This window comes from Macrotis lagotis, chromosome 1 (genome assembly GCF_037893015.1).
Source record: "Macrotis lagotis isolate mMagLag1 chromosome 1, bilby.v1.9.chrom.fasta, whole genome shotgun sequence".
NCBI classification, from domain to species: Eukaryota; Metazoa; Chordata; class Mammalia; order Peramelemorphia; family Peramelidae; genus Macrotis; species Macrotis lagotis.
Window position 1 is genome coordinate 443,615,814 of NC_133658.1, and position 20,821 is coordinate 443,636,634.

Below are 20,821 nucleotides of genomic sequence, written 5' to 3' on the forward strand. Positions count from 1 at the left end.
ATGGTCACTTTCTCTCTGTTAGAACCCTATGCTCCTGGCTTAGGCCCTAGGTCACTGGAGAACTATGGTCTCTGCTCCATGCACTTGAGCCTGGATGGCAGCTTTCCTTTTTCTCTTTCCCTTTAGGAACTCTCACCTAGAACTATGTTATTCAGCCTTTCCTCAGCTTGTCTGTCCAGGAAAATTTAATCTGAATTCTGTAGGCTTGGGAAATAAAATCTTGAGCTTTTCTACCTCCACAGTTAGTGTGCTTTTCATTCTCATTTTTATGATGGCACCACCAATTTCTTTCATAGTATTATAAAGCATTTTGCAAACCTTATTTATTGTAAAAAACAAGTCCCTTATCAAGAACTCAGAATGGTCATTTGTGAAGCAAATCGATCCTTTATTGTAATGCTTTTTAAGAATGGGTGACCCCCAAATGGGTACACACCTGGAGTGCAAAAGCATAGCATATTATCCTGTCTAAAGTCACAAGTCCCTCCCCTGTCTCTGATTGGCTGGACGTTAGAAAGGTCAAAAGCCTATCCAGAGGGGCAGTGAGGTGGCACAGTGGATAGAGCACTGGTCCTGGAGTCAGGAGGATCTGAGTTCAAATTTGACCTCAGACATTTAATGATTACTTACCTGTGTGACCTTGGGCAAGTCAGTTAACCCCACTGCCTTACAAAAACCAAAGGAGGGAAAAAACCTATCCAAAGAACCCAATTCCTTACCTCCCTGCCAATGCAGATCCCTATTTCCATCAAACCTACCCTTCCCCACAATTTGGGGATCTTTAGATTCTTCTCTCCTTAGATGTATAACACAGACATGTGGATCTCATACTGTCTTGATTTATTCATTAATTCACTGAACATTCTAGTTTTAAGATTTCTTGTATTCTAGTTGTATCTTCTCTTATCAGTAGAACCAGATTCCTTTCATTTATAGTCTCTGATATATATCAACTTAATTTAGTTTTCTCCATTCTTACTATTTATTTATCTGTAAGACATACTTTCCTCAGTTTTTCATAATTGATGTAGAAATGAAAACTAATCATTTCTTATATTTACAGTTTTTCTTAGCTGATCTTTGCTGTCTTTCAGCAAATTGTACCATAAAATGATGCCTAGTGGAATAGGCATATTTCAGACATAACCTGCTAACTGAAAATCTGACTGAATTGTTTCCATACCAAGTTTGATAAAGGCCTTGTTTCTCAAATATAGAGAACTAAGTCAAATTTATAAGAATGAGTCATTCCCCAGTTGATAAACGATCAATGAATATGAACAGTGTTCAGAAGAAATAGTCATGAAAAAATGTTCTCACTATTAATTAGAGAAATGCAAATTAAACACCTCAAAGCATCACCTGACAGATTGACTAGTATTATAGAAAAGGACAGTGACAAATGTTGGAGGGATGTGTAAAACCTGGAACACAAATCTACTGTTGGTGGCACTGTGAAATGATTCAACCACTCTGGAGAGCAATTTTGGAACTATGCCTAAAGTGCTATAAAGTGAGCATATACTTTGTCTCAAAATTACTGCTGGTAGGTCTGTATTTCAAGGAGATCAAGAAAAATATTTATAACAGCTTTTCATGGTTGTTAAGAAATCAAAAGGATACCCATCAATTGACGAATGACTATAAACAAGTTGTGATATGTTTGTGATGTAATACTATTGTGCTCTAAGAGTGGGATGCTTTCACAAAAACCTGGGAAGACTCAGATGCAAGGAAGAAGTAAGCAAAGTGAAATAAGCAGAACCAGGAGAACAATGTACACAGTAAGAGCAATATTGAATTGAATATTTAACACTAACTGTGAATGACTTAACTATTCTCAGCACTACAATGATCCAAGATAATTCCAAAGGGCTTCTGATGAAAAATGCTAACCAGCTCTAGAGAAAAAACTGATGGAGTCTTGAATGCAGATCAAAGGATACTTTGTTTCTTTTGCAACTTGGCTGATATGAAACTATGGCTGCACATGTAAAATCTATATAGAAAGTTTCTTATCTTCTCAGGGTGGGGGGAAGAGGAAGGAGAGAATAAGTGAGAGAATTTGGAACTCAAAACATTTTTAAAGTGTGTTAAAAAATTATTTTTACATATAATTGAAAAAAATGAAAAATATTTTTAAAAATAAAATTAAATTGTTTCACTGGGGAAAATCATTGAGCAACAAGTACAGATGAATGGAAACTTATGGTGAGAGGTTGAGTAGTCTTGGTAACAAAAATAATATAAGGATATTTGCATGCTTCATAAGAGCCTTTGAGGTATTAATGTAATCATCCTATTTGAGTAGTTTTGGAAATTTAGGCATTCTCCTGTGGCTCCCAACTTGCTGAATTTTGGGGCTTGGGGTTCTTCTCCCAATGGGCAGCCAAAGGGAGAAGTTTTGAAGTATCTTTTTTCTAAAATGCCATTCTATGCTACCTTTCTGCTTCATCACTCAATAATCTAAGAATAAGTGGTTTTTCTATCTCCATTCTTTAGGAACTATCAAAATTTAAGATTCTCAAAACTGTAAAAGATTGATTTCTTTTTTTTGTTTGTTTTTGTTTTTGCAAGGTTAAGCCACACAGTTAGGTAATTATTAAGTGTCTGAGATTGGATTTGAACTCAGGTACTCTTGACTCCAGCGTCAGTGCTCCATCCACTGTGCCACCTAGCAGCCCCCAAAAGATTGATTTCTTTAGAGTACTCAGCCTTCATCTTCATCTTTCATTTTGCTATGTTACTAATTTAACCTATGCTGATTACAAACTTAGGGGGACAATGATCAGGATGCTGGGAGATGTGCCCTATCAGGAAGAGAGAAGAGATCAGTTAGTTTTTGAGGAGCAGTTTTGGGCAGACTTTCATAGGAGGCCACACAGAAGGTTAATGATTTGCTTAAAAGATCAACTCTTAACCTGTTCAAGGGTGGTCATTTTCTGAAATGGTTTCCACCTTATGGTTAAATGGCAAATCTCAGAGAATAAAACTTCATGTCTAATCTATACTTTCTGTCAATTTTGTTTTAACTGTATATTTTTAAGGCTTTTTAGAGTTTCAGAACTTAATAAAACCACAATAGTGCAAGTGGGAATGGGGGAAAAATAATTATTTTTCCTGGCTAATTTCATGTTCTGATAGTCAGAAAAGATTTATCCTCTTTAGCTTTATTTTTTAAAATCGATTTCTTGACCACAAGCTACTACTCACTGATTCCTTCTTTGTATTTCCCATATTCACAAAAAGACATAACAAATCACAAAGAAGTTATAACCAATCATAGTTTTAAAGGAACGAAATTAGGAATTGGAAAGAATTTAAAAAGAAAAGTCATACCCTGACACCTGTAGATAAAAACAAGGAAGGAGTAGTTTAGCCTACTAATATAGAACTCAAAGGAGTGACAATAACTAGTTTTAGTTCTTTACCATCTTCCATCAAAGTTGTTTGAAGAATCTGGCTACCAGGACCAAGCCAGCACTAGTCTCTAAATTCCTATGGCAAATACCATTTTGTTGCTATTAAAACTTACTACAAACTTTGAAACAAGTTGCATCTGGAAAGATTTGCATGAACCGATGCTTATTTAGCAAAACCAAGAGAACATTGTACACATTAACAATAACATTGTGAGACGATCAACTATGAATGATGCAGCTTCTTTCAGCAATTCAGGGATCAAGGACAACTCTGAAAGACCTAATATGGACAATCCCATCTACATCCAGAGGAAAAAAACCAGAATTTGAATGCAGAGCAAAGCAACTTCTTTTATATTTTTTCTTTCTCTCACAGTCCCCTCCCACCTTCTAATTCCTTTCACTACACGACTGTTAAAATGTTGAACAGGAATATTCATGTAAAACTTTTACCAGACTGCTGTGATGGGAAGGGGGAAGAGGGATAGAAAAAATGGAACTCATAAATGTACAACAGGATGAATATTGAAAAACTACCTTTGAATGTAACTGGAAAAATAAAAGTCAATTTTAAAAAAAGTAGTTGCTTCATCTCTACTGTCTTTCTACTCCTAAGGCACAATCTTTTACAAGCATCTTTTCCAGGACTGAAAGAAAGCAAAATATCTTTACCAGGACCATACAACCAGGATCCACAATTAGGTTTCAGAACCTTTCCTTTCACTAAAGTAAGTCTGGATACTCTTATTGACTATTCTCTGTAGCTCTATAAAGTTAAAATATTGTTTTTCTTTTCCCTAAACTTTTCTTGTAACACTGACCATACTAGTCCTGAAATTATCTGAAGGTTAGGTAGATTAAAATTTACCTTTTACCCAGTGTTCTTTTGTACCTTTAAAGAGATTGTATCAAAAAAGAGATTTGTGTTTAGAATCTCTGCAAATGACTCTAGTCACCAATGATACTCCCTCACTTAATATACAAACTTCTTCCCCCAACAAGTAAGATGTATAATTCCTACCCATCCTTAGTGGATAGCCATTTGGTGGGTGGCCTGGGCATGCTTAGGCTAAACCCTTTATATAGACTATAGACTCTGTAGCTTGACAGCAAATCCAATATAGTCTTGTTTAAGGATAAACAATAAGAAATGATGAAAGTCTAAATTAGACTGATGTCTAAGTTTCTAGACATAAAGTATGAAAGGAAGATGGAGATAAAGAAGAGATGGGACTTAGACTGGTTGGATATCAAGAATGGAAAGAAGAGGGGAGCATAACTCTGAAATCGTGAATCTGAACAAAAGAACAAAGTGTATGACCTCCACTGTATCCAGGATCATCTCCAATAGTCATTAATGCAGTCTTTTAAAAAAAAATCAATGCAGTCTCAATGCAGTTAAAACTTTAATTAGGGATATTGATCTTAAACTTTGGGATATCTATGTTATGTCATTTCTAGGTGTTACAAAATTGTGGAATTTGAGTTTAGAAGAGTCATTTTCTCAAATTTTAACTATTTAGGGGCAGCTAGGTGGCACAGTGGATAGAGCACTAGCCCTGGAGTCAGGAGTACCTGAGTTCAAATCTGGCCTCAGACACTTAATAATTACCTAGCTGTGTGGTCTTGGGCAAGCCACTTAACCCCATTGCCTTGCAAAAGCCTAAAAAAATTTTTTTAACTGCTTAAAGAGATTGCATATGCATGCACACACACACACACACACACACACACACACACACACACACACACACACACATTTATCAGGTTAAAGGAAGTCAAATGGGAAATAAATATTTTAATTATCACACATTAAAAAAATAAAACAGTAAGTCAATCTCCATCCTAAAGGATCTTATACAAATGAATTTGTTCAAGTGCTTCTCTGTCAATATCTTTCTCTGTATATACGTCATAATTCAACTGTACTTCTTCAACCCACTGGTTCAGAGATATAGCCACCTGAAAATAATTAACAAAAACATAAATGTATAAATATAAAATTGTGAGTGTGTGTGTGTGTGTGTGTGTGTAAATTATGTTCCTAGGAATTTCAAGAACTTATAATAGCAGAGAAATTGAGCACAGATTAAATTATACATTAGAATGAGATTTTACAAACACTAATTATTTTAAAAAAGTTTATGTGTTTGGGGTGGCTGGGTGGCGTAGGGGATGGAGCACTGGCCCTGGAGTGAGGAGTGCCTGAGTTTGAATCCAGCCTAGCTGTGTGGTCTGGGCAGGCCACTTGGCCCCATTTCCTTGCAAAAACTAAAAAAAAAAAAAACAAACAAAAAAACAAACCCTAAAAACTTATGTTTACCTTAAGATATTTTTAAGAAATGAGTTTAAAGTAAAATAATTATTTTTAGAACTATCCTGAGATTAGAACAAAGAAAAAATGAAACACCTAAATCCAAGTGCATTAAACTAAATTTGAATGGTTTAAATATAAATGAGGTGGGCCAGTGTAGTAGTCAATTGTCCTCCTTTAGTGATTTTTCCAAGATGTCAAGACTTGAGAATTTTTTTTTTCTTACTGATTTGTGTACATAGAATGTAAGTCCTTTTAGCAGCCATATGGTACAATGCATGGAGTATCAGTCCTGGAGTCAGGGGGAACTGAGTTCAAATCCAGTCTCAAACATTTGATTTGACCTAGGGCAAGTCACTTAAGCTTGACTGATTCAAATCCAGGGCCATCTCTAGTTGTCTTGATTCATATCTGGCCATTGGACGCAGATGGTTCTGGAGGAGAAAGTGAGGTTGATGACTATTTTATACAAATCCTATTAACTTGTTTGTCATGGCCATCACCTCCCAGATATCATGATCTTTGAGAATGAAGGATATCATCAAGCTCCTTGAAGACAGGGACTATTTTGGGTTTTTTTTGTCTTTTTAGTGGCAGCTTATATAGTCTAGTACCTTGTACAAAGAGGGACTAAAAATATTCTTTTTGAATTGAACTGTTTAATTAGCAAAGAAATAGAATTATGTATAGTTTATTTTGCAAAGTCAATCCTAACTGAGGATGTGATGTGGTGGTGTTCGTACAGGTTCATGGAATTTTAATTAAAGTCATTATCCTCTTAAATGACTTTTTATTTTACCCTGATACTTTGATTTCATCAGCATATGAAGTTCACATTAAAGAATTCTCTCTGTCACTGAAGATATCTTCATCTTCATTGAAATTTATAATCTTAAAGAGTTTTTCTCTTTAATCATTTCTATCTAATACCTAGAGATGTCAAACTCAAATACAATGGACCACATTATGATTTAGAAAATCCCAAAAGAAGATTATCTATAATGTAATATATTTTTATCTATTTTGTTAAAATTTCTCAGTTAAATTTAACACTAAATAACTTTCAAAAAGTCTGGACCATATAGCATAGAGAGATTATAAATTATAAAATGAGAGATTCAAATAGTTAATGTGACTTCAGTGTCTTCATTTCCATGCAAAAATTGGCAGTGTATATGGTATGGTGAAGATATTGCTAAAGCAAAATGATAAGTTCTCTGCAGTAGAGTACAAGAATGCCTTTCATCTGAGAATCTCAAAGGCCTTTATAAATGTAATTAAACAATATATTGTTATTCTGCATTGAATCTATTGATAAATATATTATTCTCATTTTAAAAATGCAATTAAGGTAGAAAGAAGTTAAGTGTTTTATTTAAGATTTAAAAATGGCTGCATTAAAAATAGGATTCAGGAGTCCAATCTGCTTTGGCCTTTGCAAGGCAATGGGGTTAAGTGGCTTGTTCAAGGTCACACAGATTAAGTATCAAGTGTCTAAGGCCAAATTTGAACTCAAGTCCTCCTGACTCCAGGGCAGGGGCTCTGGATACACTGTGCCACCCAGCTGCCCTTCCAATCTGCTTTAATCCCAAGTAATTCTATACCTTCTGTGATTTTATGCAAAATGATGATTTATATAAATTAAAAATTTTTTATATCTTTGACTGCTGTCATCAGTTTCAAATTCTATCACTGAAAACAAAAATTTAGCTGGAGAAATTTATGTTAAAATTGAGATTCATAAAAACCTTAAGGTAATGCTTTTAACCACAAGGTTATACTGATCTGTCACCATGTTCAACTGATTATTAATAGAATTTTACAATTACTGTTATATAAAAATTGATCATTTAAGATTTAAAAACCCAAAATGCTGACATACCTGTAGATTTGAGAGAGATTCTTCAACACTCGGAACTGTTACTAATAAGGCTCCTTTTTTCCTCACATTATGGCTAATATATTCCCAGGCTCTGAAATACATTAAAGATATTTTTTTCTATAAAAATGTCATTAGATTAATGATCATTGTAAAACAATATTAAAACACAAAGCAAAAACACAGAAAATGTAGGGACCAAGACTTGTGCTACTTTATAAGTTCAGGGTAAACCTTAAATTGTTTTTTCAAAATGAAATACATACATTTTTGTTTTATTATTGTATTATTTGCCTGATTATTCATGTTTTCTATTGAGACAGTTAATAAACACCTTTAAGTGCTAGACATTGTATCTAAATTGCCAGAAATACATACAGAAGCAAAATAAAATTCTTGAAACTCACAAGCCCAGTGGAGACAATATATAAAAAACTAGGATAAATGAAAATAATCAACAGAGAGAAGGCATTAAGGGAGTTTGGGAAAAGCTTCTTATAGAAGGTAGAATTTTAATACAACCTAAAGGAAACCTGAGAAGTTGGGAAGAGATAAGGAAGAACATTCCAGAAATGGGGAAAGCCTACAAAGATCTGAAAGGTTTAGAAGGGGCAAGAGTTTTGTGCCTTTTATAGCTTAACTTTTCATAATACCTCCACTTCTCTCACTCCCTTCTTACACCCTTACAATCATGCTTCTGACCATTTGCTTCTTATCCTTCATTATCAGTATGTTTGAAACAAATTACAGGGTGTTCAACTATGACTGATCCTCTGCACAGAATCCTCTGCCACAGGTTGGGTACAAATAGCCCATGTGAACACCTGGGGGGGGGGCTACTCTAAACTCATCTCTCATTTTCTTTGAGCTGCTTCAATTCTGCCTCCCTCACACAGAGTTGCAGCCTCCTCACTGATCAGGGCACGCCATACTGGGTAGTCCTGTGCCAGTATCTTCCATGGTGCACAATCAGTTCTAAAGTTTTTTTTTTTTGCAAGGCAAATGGGGTTAAGTGGCTTGCCCAAGGCCATACAACTAGGTAATTATTAAGTGTCTGAGACTGGATTTGAACCCAAGTAATACTGACTCCAGGGCCGGTGCTTTATCCACTGCGCCACCTAGCCGCCCAGTTCTAATGTTCTTAAAAGAGACCTTTATGGTATCCCAGTATCATTTTTTCTGATCCCCTTGTGAGCACTTGCCCTGTTTGAGTTCTCCACAGTTTTTCTGGCAAGTGTATGTTTGGCATTTTAACAACGTGGCCAGCCCATCATAGTTGCTCTCTCTTTGTTTGAATGCTTGACAGTCTAGCTTGAGAAAGGACTGCAGTGTCTGGTATCCTCTCCTTCCAGGTGATCTTTAGAATCTTCCTTAAGACAACGGTGCTGATAGACCATCCATATTTCACAGACATATAGAAACGAGATCAGCACAACAGCACTGTAGACCTTCAGTTTGGTAGTCAATCTTTTCTCCCGTACTTTCTTTCAGAGTCTCCAAATACCAAACTAGCTCTGGCAATGTGTCAACTTCATTGCCAATGTGTACCTCCTTGGAAGGACACTGCCAAGGTAAGATAACTTCTCCACAGTATTCAAAACTTCCCCATGTGCTGTAATCAATGGTTTCACATAGCTGGTGTAGTAGAGCACCTGTGTTTTCCTGGTGTTAATTGTTAGGTCAAAATTAATACAAGCAGCAAAGAACTAATCATTATTTTGTTGTAGATCAGATTCAGAGGCTGCATTAAGTGCAGTCTGTAAACAGATCATTTCCTAACCCTCCTTCTACTTTGGTCTTGGCTTGTGGCCTTTAAAAGTTGAAGAATTTACTGGAATGTGATAGCTGACCTTAATGCTGTATTCACCTTCAGTGAAGGCAGCATGACTGAAAAATACATCCTTGTTTCACTTCATTAGTGACTGGGAAATCAAGAGAGCATCATCCACTATCCAAAACCTGGACAAGTATGCTGTCCTGAAACTGATGTACAATACTGATGAACTTCTCTAGGTAACCAAGTTAGGACATAAATTTCCAAAAGTCTTCTCAACTGATGGAATTTTGCTCCTGGCACTTTTCCTGGAGTTGTTGGGCAGCAAACACAATCAATTGTTCCTTGACCCTTGCTGAAACCACATTGGCTCTCAGGGAAGTGACCATCTTCCAGGTGAAGGATCAGCCCATTGACAAGAACTCTATCAAGGATCTTACCAGATGACAAAGAAACAGCCCTATGATTGTCACAGGACATTTTAATCCCTTTACCTTTATGGAGATGGACAAAGGAAGCATCCTTGAATTCCCCCAGGAACCTCTTCATGACATAAAACCTGGAAAAGTTCATTCAGCTTTTGGATGAACACTGGATTCTTCACCTTGTAAATAACACCTGGAGTAGAATCAGCACCAGGTACTTTGCCACATGAAAGGAGTCTAATGGCATTCAAAAACCTTTTCTTCAGATAGGGACAGATTGATAATCAAGTTCTAACATTACAATTTTATAAATACTGTTCTCTCCAAAATTACTAATGATCTCTCAGTTGCTAAATCCAATAATTTTCTCTCAATTCTCATTCTCCTTGACTTCTCTGCAGCATGACACTATTCACTCCCTCTTCCTTGAGACTCTCTTCTAAGTTTTCAGCACACCATTCTTTCCTGGTTCCCCTCCTGTCTCTTTTGCTACATCCTCAACCAGACCACACCCTCCAATTTTAGATGTCCCTTAGAATTCTGTCCTAAGTCTTCTTCTCCCTCTATCACTTCAGGCATCTCATAAGAGAGAGACTGACAGAGACAGAGAGGGAGAAAGAGAGAAAGAGATAGAGAGATGGCACAAGTGCAGAGAAAATAGACATGGAAAGATAAGGGTAAGATTCTACTGAAAATCAGTCTGTACTTAGAAATTAAAATGATATACTAAGATCACTAAAAGTATTATCTCTTTCAAATACTACACCTGACAGCAAATTTTAGATGTAACATTAAAAGTTATATATAGGTAAAGTATGTTTTTCTGTTACACATTATTCTACTTATGTATATATATATATTTACAATTCAAGCTACCTTTCAAAAAATGAATAGGTCAAGAGTAAGGTAGACTAGGTATTTTATAAACTGAAAACCAGATATTCTGTGAGAATCGATTTTTTGAATATATAACATACCTGGCCTGTTCTGATCTGTCAAGAAAATACTCAAAGACATTGTTCATTATAATAACATCAGCATTTTGAAGAAGTGAGGCTTGAGTACATATGTTTGCATGATGAACCTGAAGATCAGAATGAATTCATGTGAGAAACAAAAAGTCAGCCAGAAAATTATCACATAAAAGATAGCAACTGGAATGGAAAAATGCATTTGCTTGAGGGAAAGTGTATGTTAATTGCATCAAATGGAGATGCATAATTAACTTTAATATGAATAGGAAGTATAAATTTATAGAAGTTAAAATATTTTAACTAACTTATTTCATTTGTATATATGCAACACATTCAATAAGTTACCATGATTTTTACTAACAATATTCATTCAACACATTACAAAAGAGGCAACGTGTTATAAAAGAATTTATGCTTGGGGAAAAAAAGCTAAGTTAAACACAAGAGTGAGATTTAACAATGCCAGAATTCTATGGGTATCCCACAAAATGTAACAAAGATTTAAACAGAGGAAGGTCTACCTCACGCTGATGACTCCCCTGGGGAGAACTTTTGGTATAACATGGAAACAGTCCCTAGTACAATATAGAAATAGGATGGGCTACAATTTGCATTCCTCAATAAAGTAGCCATATTAATGAGATCACAGATCTATTGATCTATTCTATCAATGATATTAAACAGCTAAACATAAAATTCAGTCTAAAAAAATCAAAACTGTGGGTTACTTCAAGAAGCAACTGTCTCATATGATCAACAAAACAGATTGAATCATATTATCAATAATGTACTGGGACAAAGTACAAAGGACAAAAATATCTATGGCTAGAAAGTGAAGTGGATCAGTTAGGACATACAGCAAGAAGTACAGCAGACTGTCAGCCCACTCTGATGTTTACCCTATGTTTAGCTTATTTTTTTTTTTTTAGGTTTTTGCAAGGCAGATGGGGTTAAGTGGCTTGCCCAAGGCCACATGGCTAGGTAATTATTAAGCGTCTGAGACTGGATTTGAACCCGGGTACTCCTGACTTCAGGGCCGGTGCTTTATCTACTGCGCCAGCCGCCCTAGCTTAGTTCTTAAATGTCAAATTTTCAAATCTTTTTTTTTTTTTTGCAACAAAATTTCAAAAGTTTGTCAATTCACCGAATGTACATGTTTTTCTTTTCATGATTATACTTACCTTTACTGGGTATATTTTCAGCTGTAACTCCCAATTATTTTGCTCTTCAATGTATTCTAAGACTTGTGACCTTTTAAAGTAACTGTTGATAGAGCTTGTGCAATTCTACTTGTGGACCATATTTTGAATTTTTTTTTCTTGTTGCTCTTCATGTTTTCTCCCAACCTGGAGGATTCTTGAATTTAGCTATGATAGTCCTATCTAATTTTCCTCCTAGGAAAATCCACCTTTCAGGAGATGAGTAGTGAATTTTTTCTATTTCCCCTTTCCCCTCTTATTGCAACAATTTTCTTTCTTCTTTTGAGTTTTGCAAGGCAATAGAGTTAAGTGTTACGACCAAGGTCACCAGCTATTTAAGTATTAAGAGTCTGAGGTGGATTTGAACTCAGGTCCACCTGACTCCAGGGCCAGCAGAATAAAGATCCACTGTGCCACCTAGCTGTTCCCCTGGACAATTTTCTTTATTTTTTTTGTACTATATCAAGATTCTTCTTTTGATCAAAGCTTTCATGTATTCCAATTATTCTTAAGTATTCTTGATCTGTTCTGCAGATCTGTTGTTTTTCTTTTGAGATGTTATTTTTAAATTCTTTATATTCTGTTTTATTATTTCTGGTTTCTTATAACTTCACTTGGTTTCCTCTTTTCTAATTCAAATTATCTTTCTTAAGTTTCTGGATCTCCTTTTTCCAATTGATTTTCTTTCTTTTCATAATCTTGTTTGTCTTGGGTTTTTCTTATTTTCTTTTTCCTCAATCTCTTATTTGACTTTAAAAATCTTTTTTGAGTTCTTCTAGAGCAGGTAGCCATTTGATATTACTCCTTGGAACAGTAGAGGTATATATTTTTTTTTTTTTGGCTTCAGGATCTTCCTCTGAAGGCAAACCCTGGTTTTCTCTATTCCCATAGTAAATGTCTATGGTTGGGTTCTTTCTCCTTTGATTGCTTATTTAACAAATTTTCTTTAGCAGCTTATTATTAAATTTACCTTATGGTGGATGGTGGCCTCTGGTCTCAGTAGTTTTGTCCTGGGCCCATTCTTTGCACTACTCACCCCCTCTGAGCCACAGCTGGGGTCCCTCCAATATGAGAAATGATCTCACTCCTTAAGAACTCTCCAGTGGTTTTAATTTCAGATCTCCTGTGAATGTCTATAGCCAGCAGTATCCCTGTACTATTAACTGCTTCTGTACTCACCATGTGTGTGCTGGTTCCTTCTTACCCAGAACACATTTTGGCAGCATAGCTAGGTCTGGTGTCTCTTACCAGCAGAGGTTTCCTCTTGTTCCCTATTCAGAAGTCCAACACCCCATACTGTCCAGGCAGTGAGTATTTTTGTGACCAAGATGGAGACTGTTCACCAACTTGGTTGCTCCTAGGGGTTAGCCTCTGGCTGTTTCAGGGAGTTAGTTTGGAGCTATTTACACTTCACTCTGGAGATCCTGGAATCTTTCTTCCAATGTTCTCTGGTTGTTCCAAGAAAACCGTTCTGCCTCGACTTGTTTATTTTTGCGGTAATAGGTTCACCCTGAGGGGCCTCTTTGACTTTTAGTTTGTGGAGAAAATCTGCAGTGTGATTTCTGACCTCTCTGTCATTTTTCCAGAATTCTCTCCTTCCTATAATTTTCAGTATAATTTAATTTTCTTTCCTACTTATCTCTTATGTATCTTTACTGCTGTTGTAACTAAAATTATGATTGTTACTCCTAGTAGTACTGGTAGTCCTAGAAGTAGTCAGCTGACACCCCACATTTTATTTTATTTGAATCTTTGTTTCATGGTGGCACTGGAGTGAAGAAAAACTTAAGCTCAAATTTTGTCTTAGATACTTACTGCTGTGTGACTCTGGGCAAGTCACAGAGGTTGACTTCTGCCTGACTTATGTTAAATGGGGATAATAACAAGTACTTAACCCTGAGCAGTTGATAATATGTTAAAGGTACTTATAAATTTCAAAATGACCTATAAATGCTACATTTATTATTAACAACATATGGCTGAATTATTTTAAGATCTACTTTATCTTTTTCATTTTATGGTTAAGAATATCACAGTTCTAAATTTATTTACAATTATGATTATTGTATATTTCCTCTATCATGTACTCTTGTAATTTTAACTTGCTTTTTATTTACCTGTCTTGGTATAAATAAAATGATAGAAGAGAGGGAATTTGCTTGAAACTTTTGATTCTATAATGAAATGATTTGCTTTATTTTAGCTGTAGCTCTCTTTCCCTTACTCCATTCCTGAAACCAGGTTTTATTCTTCCTTTAGTCAAACCTTCATATTCCTCATTCCAACATTGGCCTTATCTATTCTTCCTTTTTGCCTTTATTCTTTCTATTTCTCTTTTGAGTTTAATCCATTTCTATGTTGAAATCTAGGTAATTCTGTTCAATCTTTTTTTCAGTTCCATTCTACACCTTCCTCCATTATTATAAATCCTTTATCTTATGTACTTTTATAATACAAAGAAACCTCTATGTCTTCATGCTTGCTTTCTTAGTATATACACTATAGAACCTTTCCATTTGTTTTTTTCTTGAGACAGTTAAAATCTATTATTTTAACTTTTCCTTATGATTCTTAAAATGTATTAGTTTTAAGAAGCCAGTTTTTCTTAAGGAAGGAAATAGGCATTTATTAAACATGTACTACATGATATATATGTCTACATGTGTATATACACAAAGTGTTATTTATTATAAATATTATTTGAGTTATATAACACAACAATCCTGAGAAATAGGTGTTTTTATTGTTTCTATTTTACAATAGAAGAAACTGAGGCAGACAGAAGTTAATGACTTGTCAAGAATCACACAGCTGATTCAGAGAAAGAATTGTGGAGTTTGAACAAAGACCAAAAAACAATTATTATATAATTTTGCTATCGCTTATACTTTATTTTTCTTCCTTAAGGATATGCTTTCTTTCTCATCACATTCAAATTAGATCAATATATACCAGGGAAACAATGTAAAGACAAATAGACTGCCTTCTTTGGGGGGGATGGGAGGAGGAAGATTAGGGGAAAAACTGTAAAATTCTAAATAAATAAAATCATAACTTTTAAAAAAGAATCACACAGCTGGTAAATTTTTGAGGCTAGAGTTGAACTGAGGTCTTCCTGATTCTAGGCTCAGTGCTCTATTCATTGCACCACCAAGTGGCCTTTAGGCATCCAAGGTCCAATTTTTTTTTTAAATTTGGTTGCAAGGCAATGGGTTTAAGTGACTTGCCCAAGGTCACACAACTAAATAATTATTAAGTCTGAAGCCAGATTTGGACTCAGGTACTCCTGACTCCAGGGCCAGGGCTCTATCCACTGTGCATCTAGCTGCCCCCTCTCATTTCCTTTTTTTTCTTTTAGGTTTGTTTGTTTGTTTTTTGCAAGGCAAATGGGGTTCAGTGGCTTTCCCAAGGCCATACAACTAGGTAATTATCAAGTGTCTGAGACCAGATTTGAACCCAGGTACTCCTGACTCCAGGGCTGGTGCTTTATCCACTGCATCACCTAGCCGCCCCTCATTTCCTTTTAAATTTACAAATATATACTTTTCTTTGTTTCTCTTGGTGCTTGTATCTTCATTTCCAAATGTCTATATTAGTCTAGTCTTTCCTTTAAGAAAGCAGAAATCCTCTGTTCTATTAAAGGTACATTTTCATCTAGTGTTGCCAGTTAGCTTACCTTTGGATCTAAACTTATATCTCATTTTTACAAGAAAAATTTCACATTTTCCTTTTTTAGTGGCACTTGATAAATCTTATATGATTGTTATAATGGTTTCTTGATTTGTACTTGTAATCCTTTATGGTGCTTGGAGTAATTTGTTGTTGTTATTTTTCTTTTTACCTAGAAGCACTGAATTTTAATTAATATTTTCCTGGAACATTTTTCCTTAAATTATGTCTGACTCTTTGCAAACCCATCTTTTTGAGTTTTCTGTGCAAAAATATTATCATTTCTTTCCTCAGATCACTTTGCAGATGAGGCAAACAGAGTCAAGTGACAGCTATTAGGTGTCTGAGGTCAAATCTGAACTCAGAAAGATAAATCTTTCTTACTCCAGGCCTGGTGCTGCCCCAGTTTCCATTTCAGTGTTTCTTTCTGAAGACAGTAGATTCTTAATTTTCACTTTGTCCTGTGGTTCTAAGAATTTCATTTATAATTTCACAAAATAGCTATCCAAACTTTTTATATCATCAAAGTTTTCAGGTAATTCTTATATTATCCTTCCATGTTCAGTTTTTAATATTAAGTATATTTTTACGTTTTCATCTGCTTTTAAAATTTTCTGTTTTATTTTAATGTTTCTTATTATAGTGAGTCAGTGTTTTATGAATAGCCATTCTCATTTTCAAGGCATTCACTTCTTCTAAAGTTTTATACTGTTTGTTTTCAGGTGTTAGTTTTCCTTGCCATTCTCTCCTCCCTAGCTTTCCCATTCTAATATCACTTCATCTCTTTCAGGTATTCCTGCAGTAGCTATGGCAATGGCATTTGTTTTCTCTGAGACTACCTGAGTTGTTGTCCCATATAATTTATCTCTTGCTATCTTTCAAAGTAAGGAGTTTTACTGGATTTGATCATTTTTTCTACCATAGTTATAAGGTTGAATGGTCTGCACTTGTCAAGCTCCACAACTAAATTGTGTTTTGGTCTTGAGTATAATATTGAGCCAAATCAGACCTCTTCTTCAAAGAACACAATGCTTCACTGCTGGGATCTCTCTTGCCAATGGACTGTAGGACAAACCTTTATTGCAGAGTCTATCTGAGGTCCTTCCAACAAGCTAGTGGGCTCAGGATCTATTCATGCACTAGGATGCCATCAAAGGATTAAGGGAAGTGTTGGCTGGATTTTGTTTAGACCTCGTCTCATTAGCAGCTAGGCTCTGACCATTAGTTTTCAAGCTGGATCTACCCAGGAAGTTCTGTGACTGTTCTCTTTGGTTGAACTCCTACAAACATGCATGAGTTTTAGAAAAAGATTGCTTGAGTAATGGAGCACTTAACTTGAAGTCTGCAAGTTCTGGCTATGTAGTGCCATATCTGACTATCTAATCTGACTCAACTATTCCTAGGTCTCAGGACTTTTAGAGTCCCTTGCTGGATCCCTGATTTAGTTGAGGAGTCTAGAGGAGACTCTTTTTCCTTTTTTTCCCCCCTCTTCAGACTGGTATATTTCCAGACTATTCTGCATCCTATAAAAAGATCTCTCATAAATCCTCATCTTTCTATACTTTTCTGTAGCATGTGATGCTGTTGGGTTACATTCTCCCCTTGGATAGCTTTCACCTTGACCACCCTAGCATTGAACACCCTGGGCTCCACTCTTTCCCCTCTCTAATCCAGCTTGCATTACAGCTTCCAAAGGGATCTTCCTAAAGTGCGGGTTTACACATGGCACTTTCTTCTACTCACTGAACTGGTTTCAATGGTTCTGTATAACAACTAGAATTAAATATAAATTCTGCTGGGTAATTATGGTTCTTTACAGCATGATCCCTTTTTATTTTTCTGTTTACTCACTCTACTCTCAAGAAATCTTACAGTATTGTAGTAGTAGTAGTAGTAGTAGTAGTAGTAGAAGCAGCAGCAACAAACATTTACATAGCACTTTTTTAAATATAGCACTTTTTATAAAGCCAGGTACCATACTAAGTGCTTTATAATTATTTTGTCATCTGATCCTCACAACCACCTTAAAAAGTAGGTGCTATTTATTATCCTTATTTTGCAGATGATGAAACTGAGGCAAATAGCCCCCAGAGACCACAAATGAGTTTCTACAGTAAAATTTGAACTGAGGTCTTCCTGACTCCAGACTACCTAGTTGCTTCATACTAGTCTACTTTAGTCTACTTGCTATTCCTTTTCCATTTCTATGCCTTGGTCCTGAATATACTTCCTCCTTACCTTTATTTTCTGTTAAACTGCATTCCACTTTTCCCATTAGTTCTTAATGAACATAAAAGTGTTTGTCCCTGAAGTTTAACCTGTGTTTTTCATACAATGGGGTACCAGAACTTCTTGATTAATTTGTTCTCTGATTTACTTTCTATTTTTTTAAAGTCCCATTACTTTCCATAAAGATAAACCTTTTAAAATAATAATCAAGTGTCACAATTATATAATATATATATATTTTACTTTCAAAATGAAATACTCCTATGTATAGAATACTCTAATATTCTAAATCATAAGACTCAACTGGCATAATTCACATTTTCAAAATAGCTCTTACCAAGTCTACAAAGGTTCATGCGTGCTGACAACTCTAGATGGCTAAGGAAAAAAAAACATTTTCTAACAAAATTGGGGGAAAAATACAGGGGGAAAATTTGGCTAACAAATTCAAAATACTTTCACATCTAGTTTCAATTTATTTTTTTTTACTATGATTCCATCAGTATGGGGAATTCTCTGGTGAGAAAACTACCTTACCAATGTAGATAACTGTTGTGTAATTTCTAGTTGGGTTATATATAGTCAGTTTATATTAAAGCTTAAGTGAATTTAAATTTACAGATCTTCCTGACTCTTAAGGTCAGCTTTCCAACTACTAAGCAGCTACTCTTTGCTTGTGATAGTTGCCATGGATTTCAGAAAGATTTAGGGCTGTAAGGGACCTTAAATGTCATCTGTTCCAACCATCTTATTTTCCAAATGGAAAATCAGGTTAAGAGGCCTTTCCCAAAGCTAACACAGGCAAAGTCAAGAATTTGAACAAAGTCCCCTGACTCCTAGTTCAAAAGATTCTTTTCACTACATTCTACTACCTAAAGAATAAGTTAGCTATTATTGTTTTAAAATATTTGCATAATTTTTTTAATTGTAAGATTCAGAAGATAACCATGGCACTACATAGCAACTGAAAGACTCTTTTAAGAATCTTTGAATTTAAAGAAAAAAGATTTTTGTCCTTTGAATTTATATTTTGATTATAATTTTTTTGAGAAATACATATTTTCCAAGTTGTGTCTTTTTTTTTTTTTAGGTTTTTGCAAGGCAAATGGGGTTAAGTGGCTTGCCCAAGGTCACACAGCTAGGTAATTATTAAGTGTCTGAGACTGGATTTGAACCCAGGTACTCCTGACTCCAGGGCTGGTGCTTTATCCACTGTACCACCTAGCCGCCCAAAGTTGTGTCTTAATATAATGTTATGCCATTTATAATTTATTAACAGTTAATAATTGGCTATATTAAGTATTTCTTATGGTTTCTGACAATACTACTCAATTAAAATTGTTCTCTTTTAACAAAGATCTCTGTAATCATCAAACCTAATGTCCTCTTTTCAGTCCTCATCCTTCTGGATCTCTCTGCAACATTTAATACTGATGACCACATTCTCTGGATATTCTCTTCTCTGTGTTTTCTAGACATCGCTCTTTTACCCTTTTTTCTAGACATCATCCCTTTACCCCTGTTCGACAATTCCATTATTCATATCATTTGCCTTAAGTGTAATTATGTCCCTGGGATTTTATCCTGGACCCTTTCTTTCTCTATGTTCTCTCTCAGTGACCTCATAAGTTCCCAAAGATTTCATTTTTAGCTTTATGCTGAAGGTTCCCAAACTAACCCTCTCCTGAGCTCCACTCCTGTATTTCCAATTGCCTACTGAACACTTCAAATTGGATATCCCAGACCTCATAAACTAAATGTGTTTAAAACAGAATTTATTGTCTTCCCCTCCTAAAATCATTCCTTTACCAACTTTTTTTATTAGTGTCAAGGGCAAAACTATTGTCTAATCATTTAGATTTGAAACCTCAGTCATAACTGAGTTCTCACCTTCACTTGTCAAGACTTGTTTGTCCAGGCTTCTTCCTCAGTACCTTTCTCAACCATTCATCCACTCCCAAAATCTCTCTAGCCAGTCACTTAGGTTTGTTGGACTAACTCAGTAACTTAAATTTTTCCACTCCATCTTCCACAAAGCTGCCAAATTATTTGTGGACCAAACACCTCCTTGCTCAAAATGCTATATGGCTCACTACTTAATTCTTCATCAATGATATATAGTAATTATAGGCTAATTATCATATTGTGTTGGTATACACACCCACACACCCACACATATCCACCAATTAACATACACAAATGTCTCTGTTGGCATTTAAAGCTCTTCACATATTAGCTCCACCTATCTTTCCACTTTTATTATACATTACATTTGATGGCAGCTAGATGGTTGAAAAGATAGAGAAATAGGCATGTAGTAAAAAAGACCAGAATTCAAAATCAGTTTCAGACACTTACTAGTTAAGTGACCAAGAGCAAGTAATTTAAATTTGGGTTACTTCAACTAGCTCAACTATAAAATGAGAAAAATAACAGAACTTCTCTCCCAGGGTTGATGTAAGGATCAAATGAATATTTGTAAAGAAGTCAGCACAAGGAGCAATTAGGTGGCACAGTGGATAGAGTACCAGTCGTGGAGTCAGGAGGACCTGAATTCAAATTTGGCCTTAGACACTTAATAGTTTGGCAAGTCACTTAACCCCATTGACTTATTTAAAAAAAAAAAGAATTCAGCACGGTACAGCACTACTACACAGGCATATAGTAGTCACTACCTTATAAATTCTTGTTTCCTTTTCTTTCCTCCAATTCCATATCTTCGTTGGTTCAACTAAAGGGCTTTCTTTCTGTTCCAAATTCTTGGCTGTTAATCTCTTATTTCTGTCTTTGTGTATACTATAGTATTATAGTACCCCAAGTACTCTCTTAGAGTAAGAATACTTAGTCTCCTTCAAAGCTCAGCTCAAGAGAAAATTTAGAATGGAAGAGCCTTAAGGGAAGAGACTCTTACCCAGAGATTAATAAATGCCTGCCTA

General features: G+C 35.3%; 1 protein-coding gene across 1 annotated transcript in view; it reads right to left on the reverse strand.

Moving 5' to 3' along the window:
- Window positions 1–3,472: 3,472 nt before the first annotated feature.
- The window catches only part of LOC141506531 (uncharacterized), a 41,181-nt gene continuing 23,832 nt past the window's right edge, over window positions 3,473–20,821 (reverse strand). The window contains exons 6-8 of the mRNA XM_074213370.1: window positions 10,792–10,898; window positions 7,619–7,709; window positions 3,473–5,384 (exon numbers count right to left, since the gene is read on the reverse strand). Of these exons, the coding sequence (XP_074069471.1) occupies window positions 5,268–5,384; window positions 7,619–7,709; window positions 10,792–10,898 (315 nt within the window). The 3' untranslated portion in view covers window positions 3,473–5,267. The remainder of the gene's footprint in view (window positions 5,385–7,618; window positions 7,710–10,791; window positions 10,899–20,821) is intronic.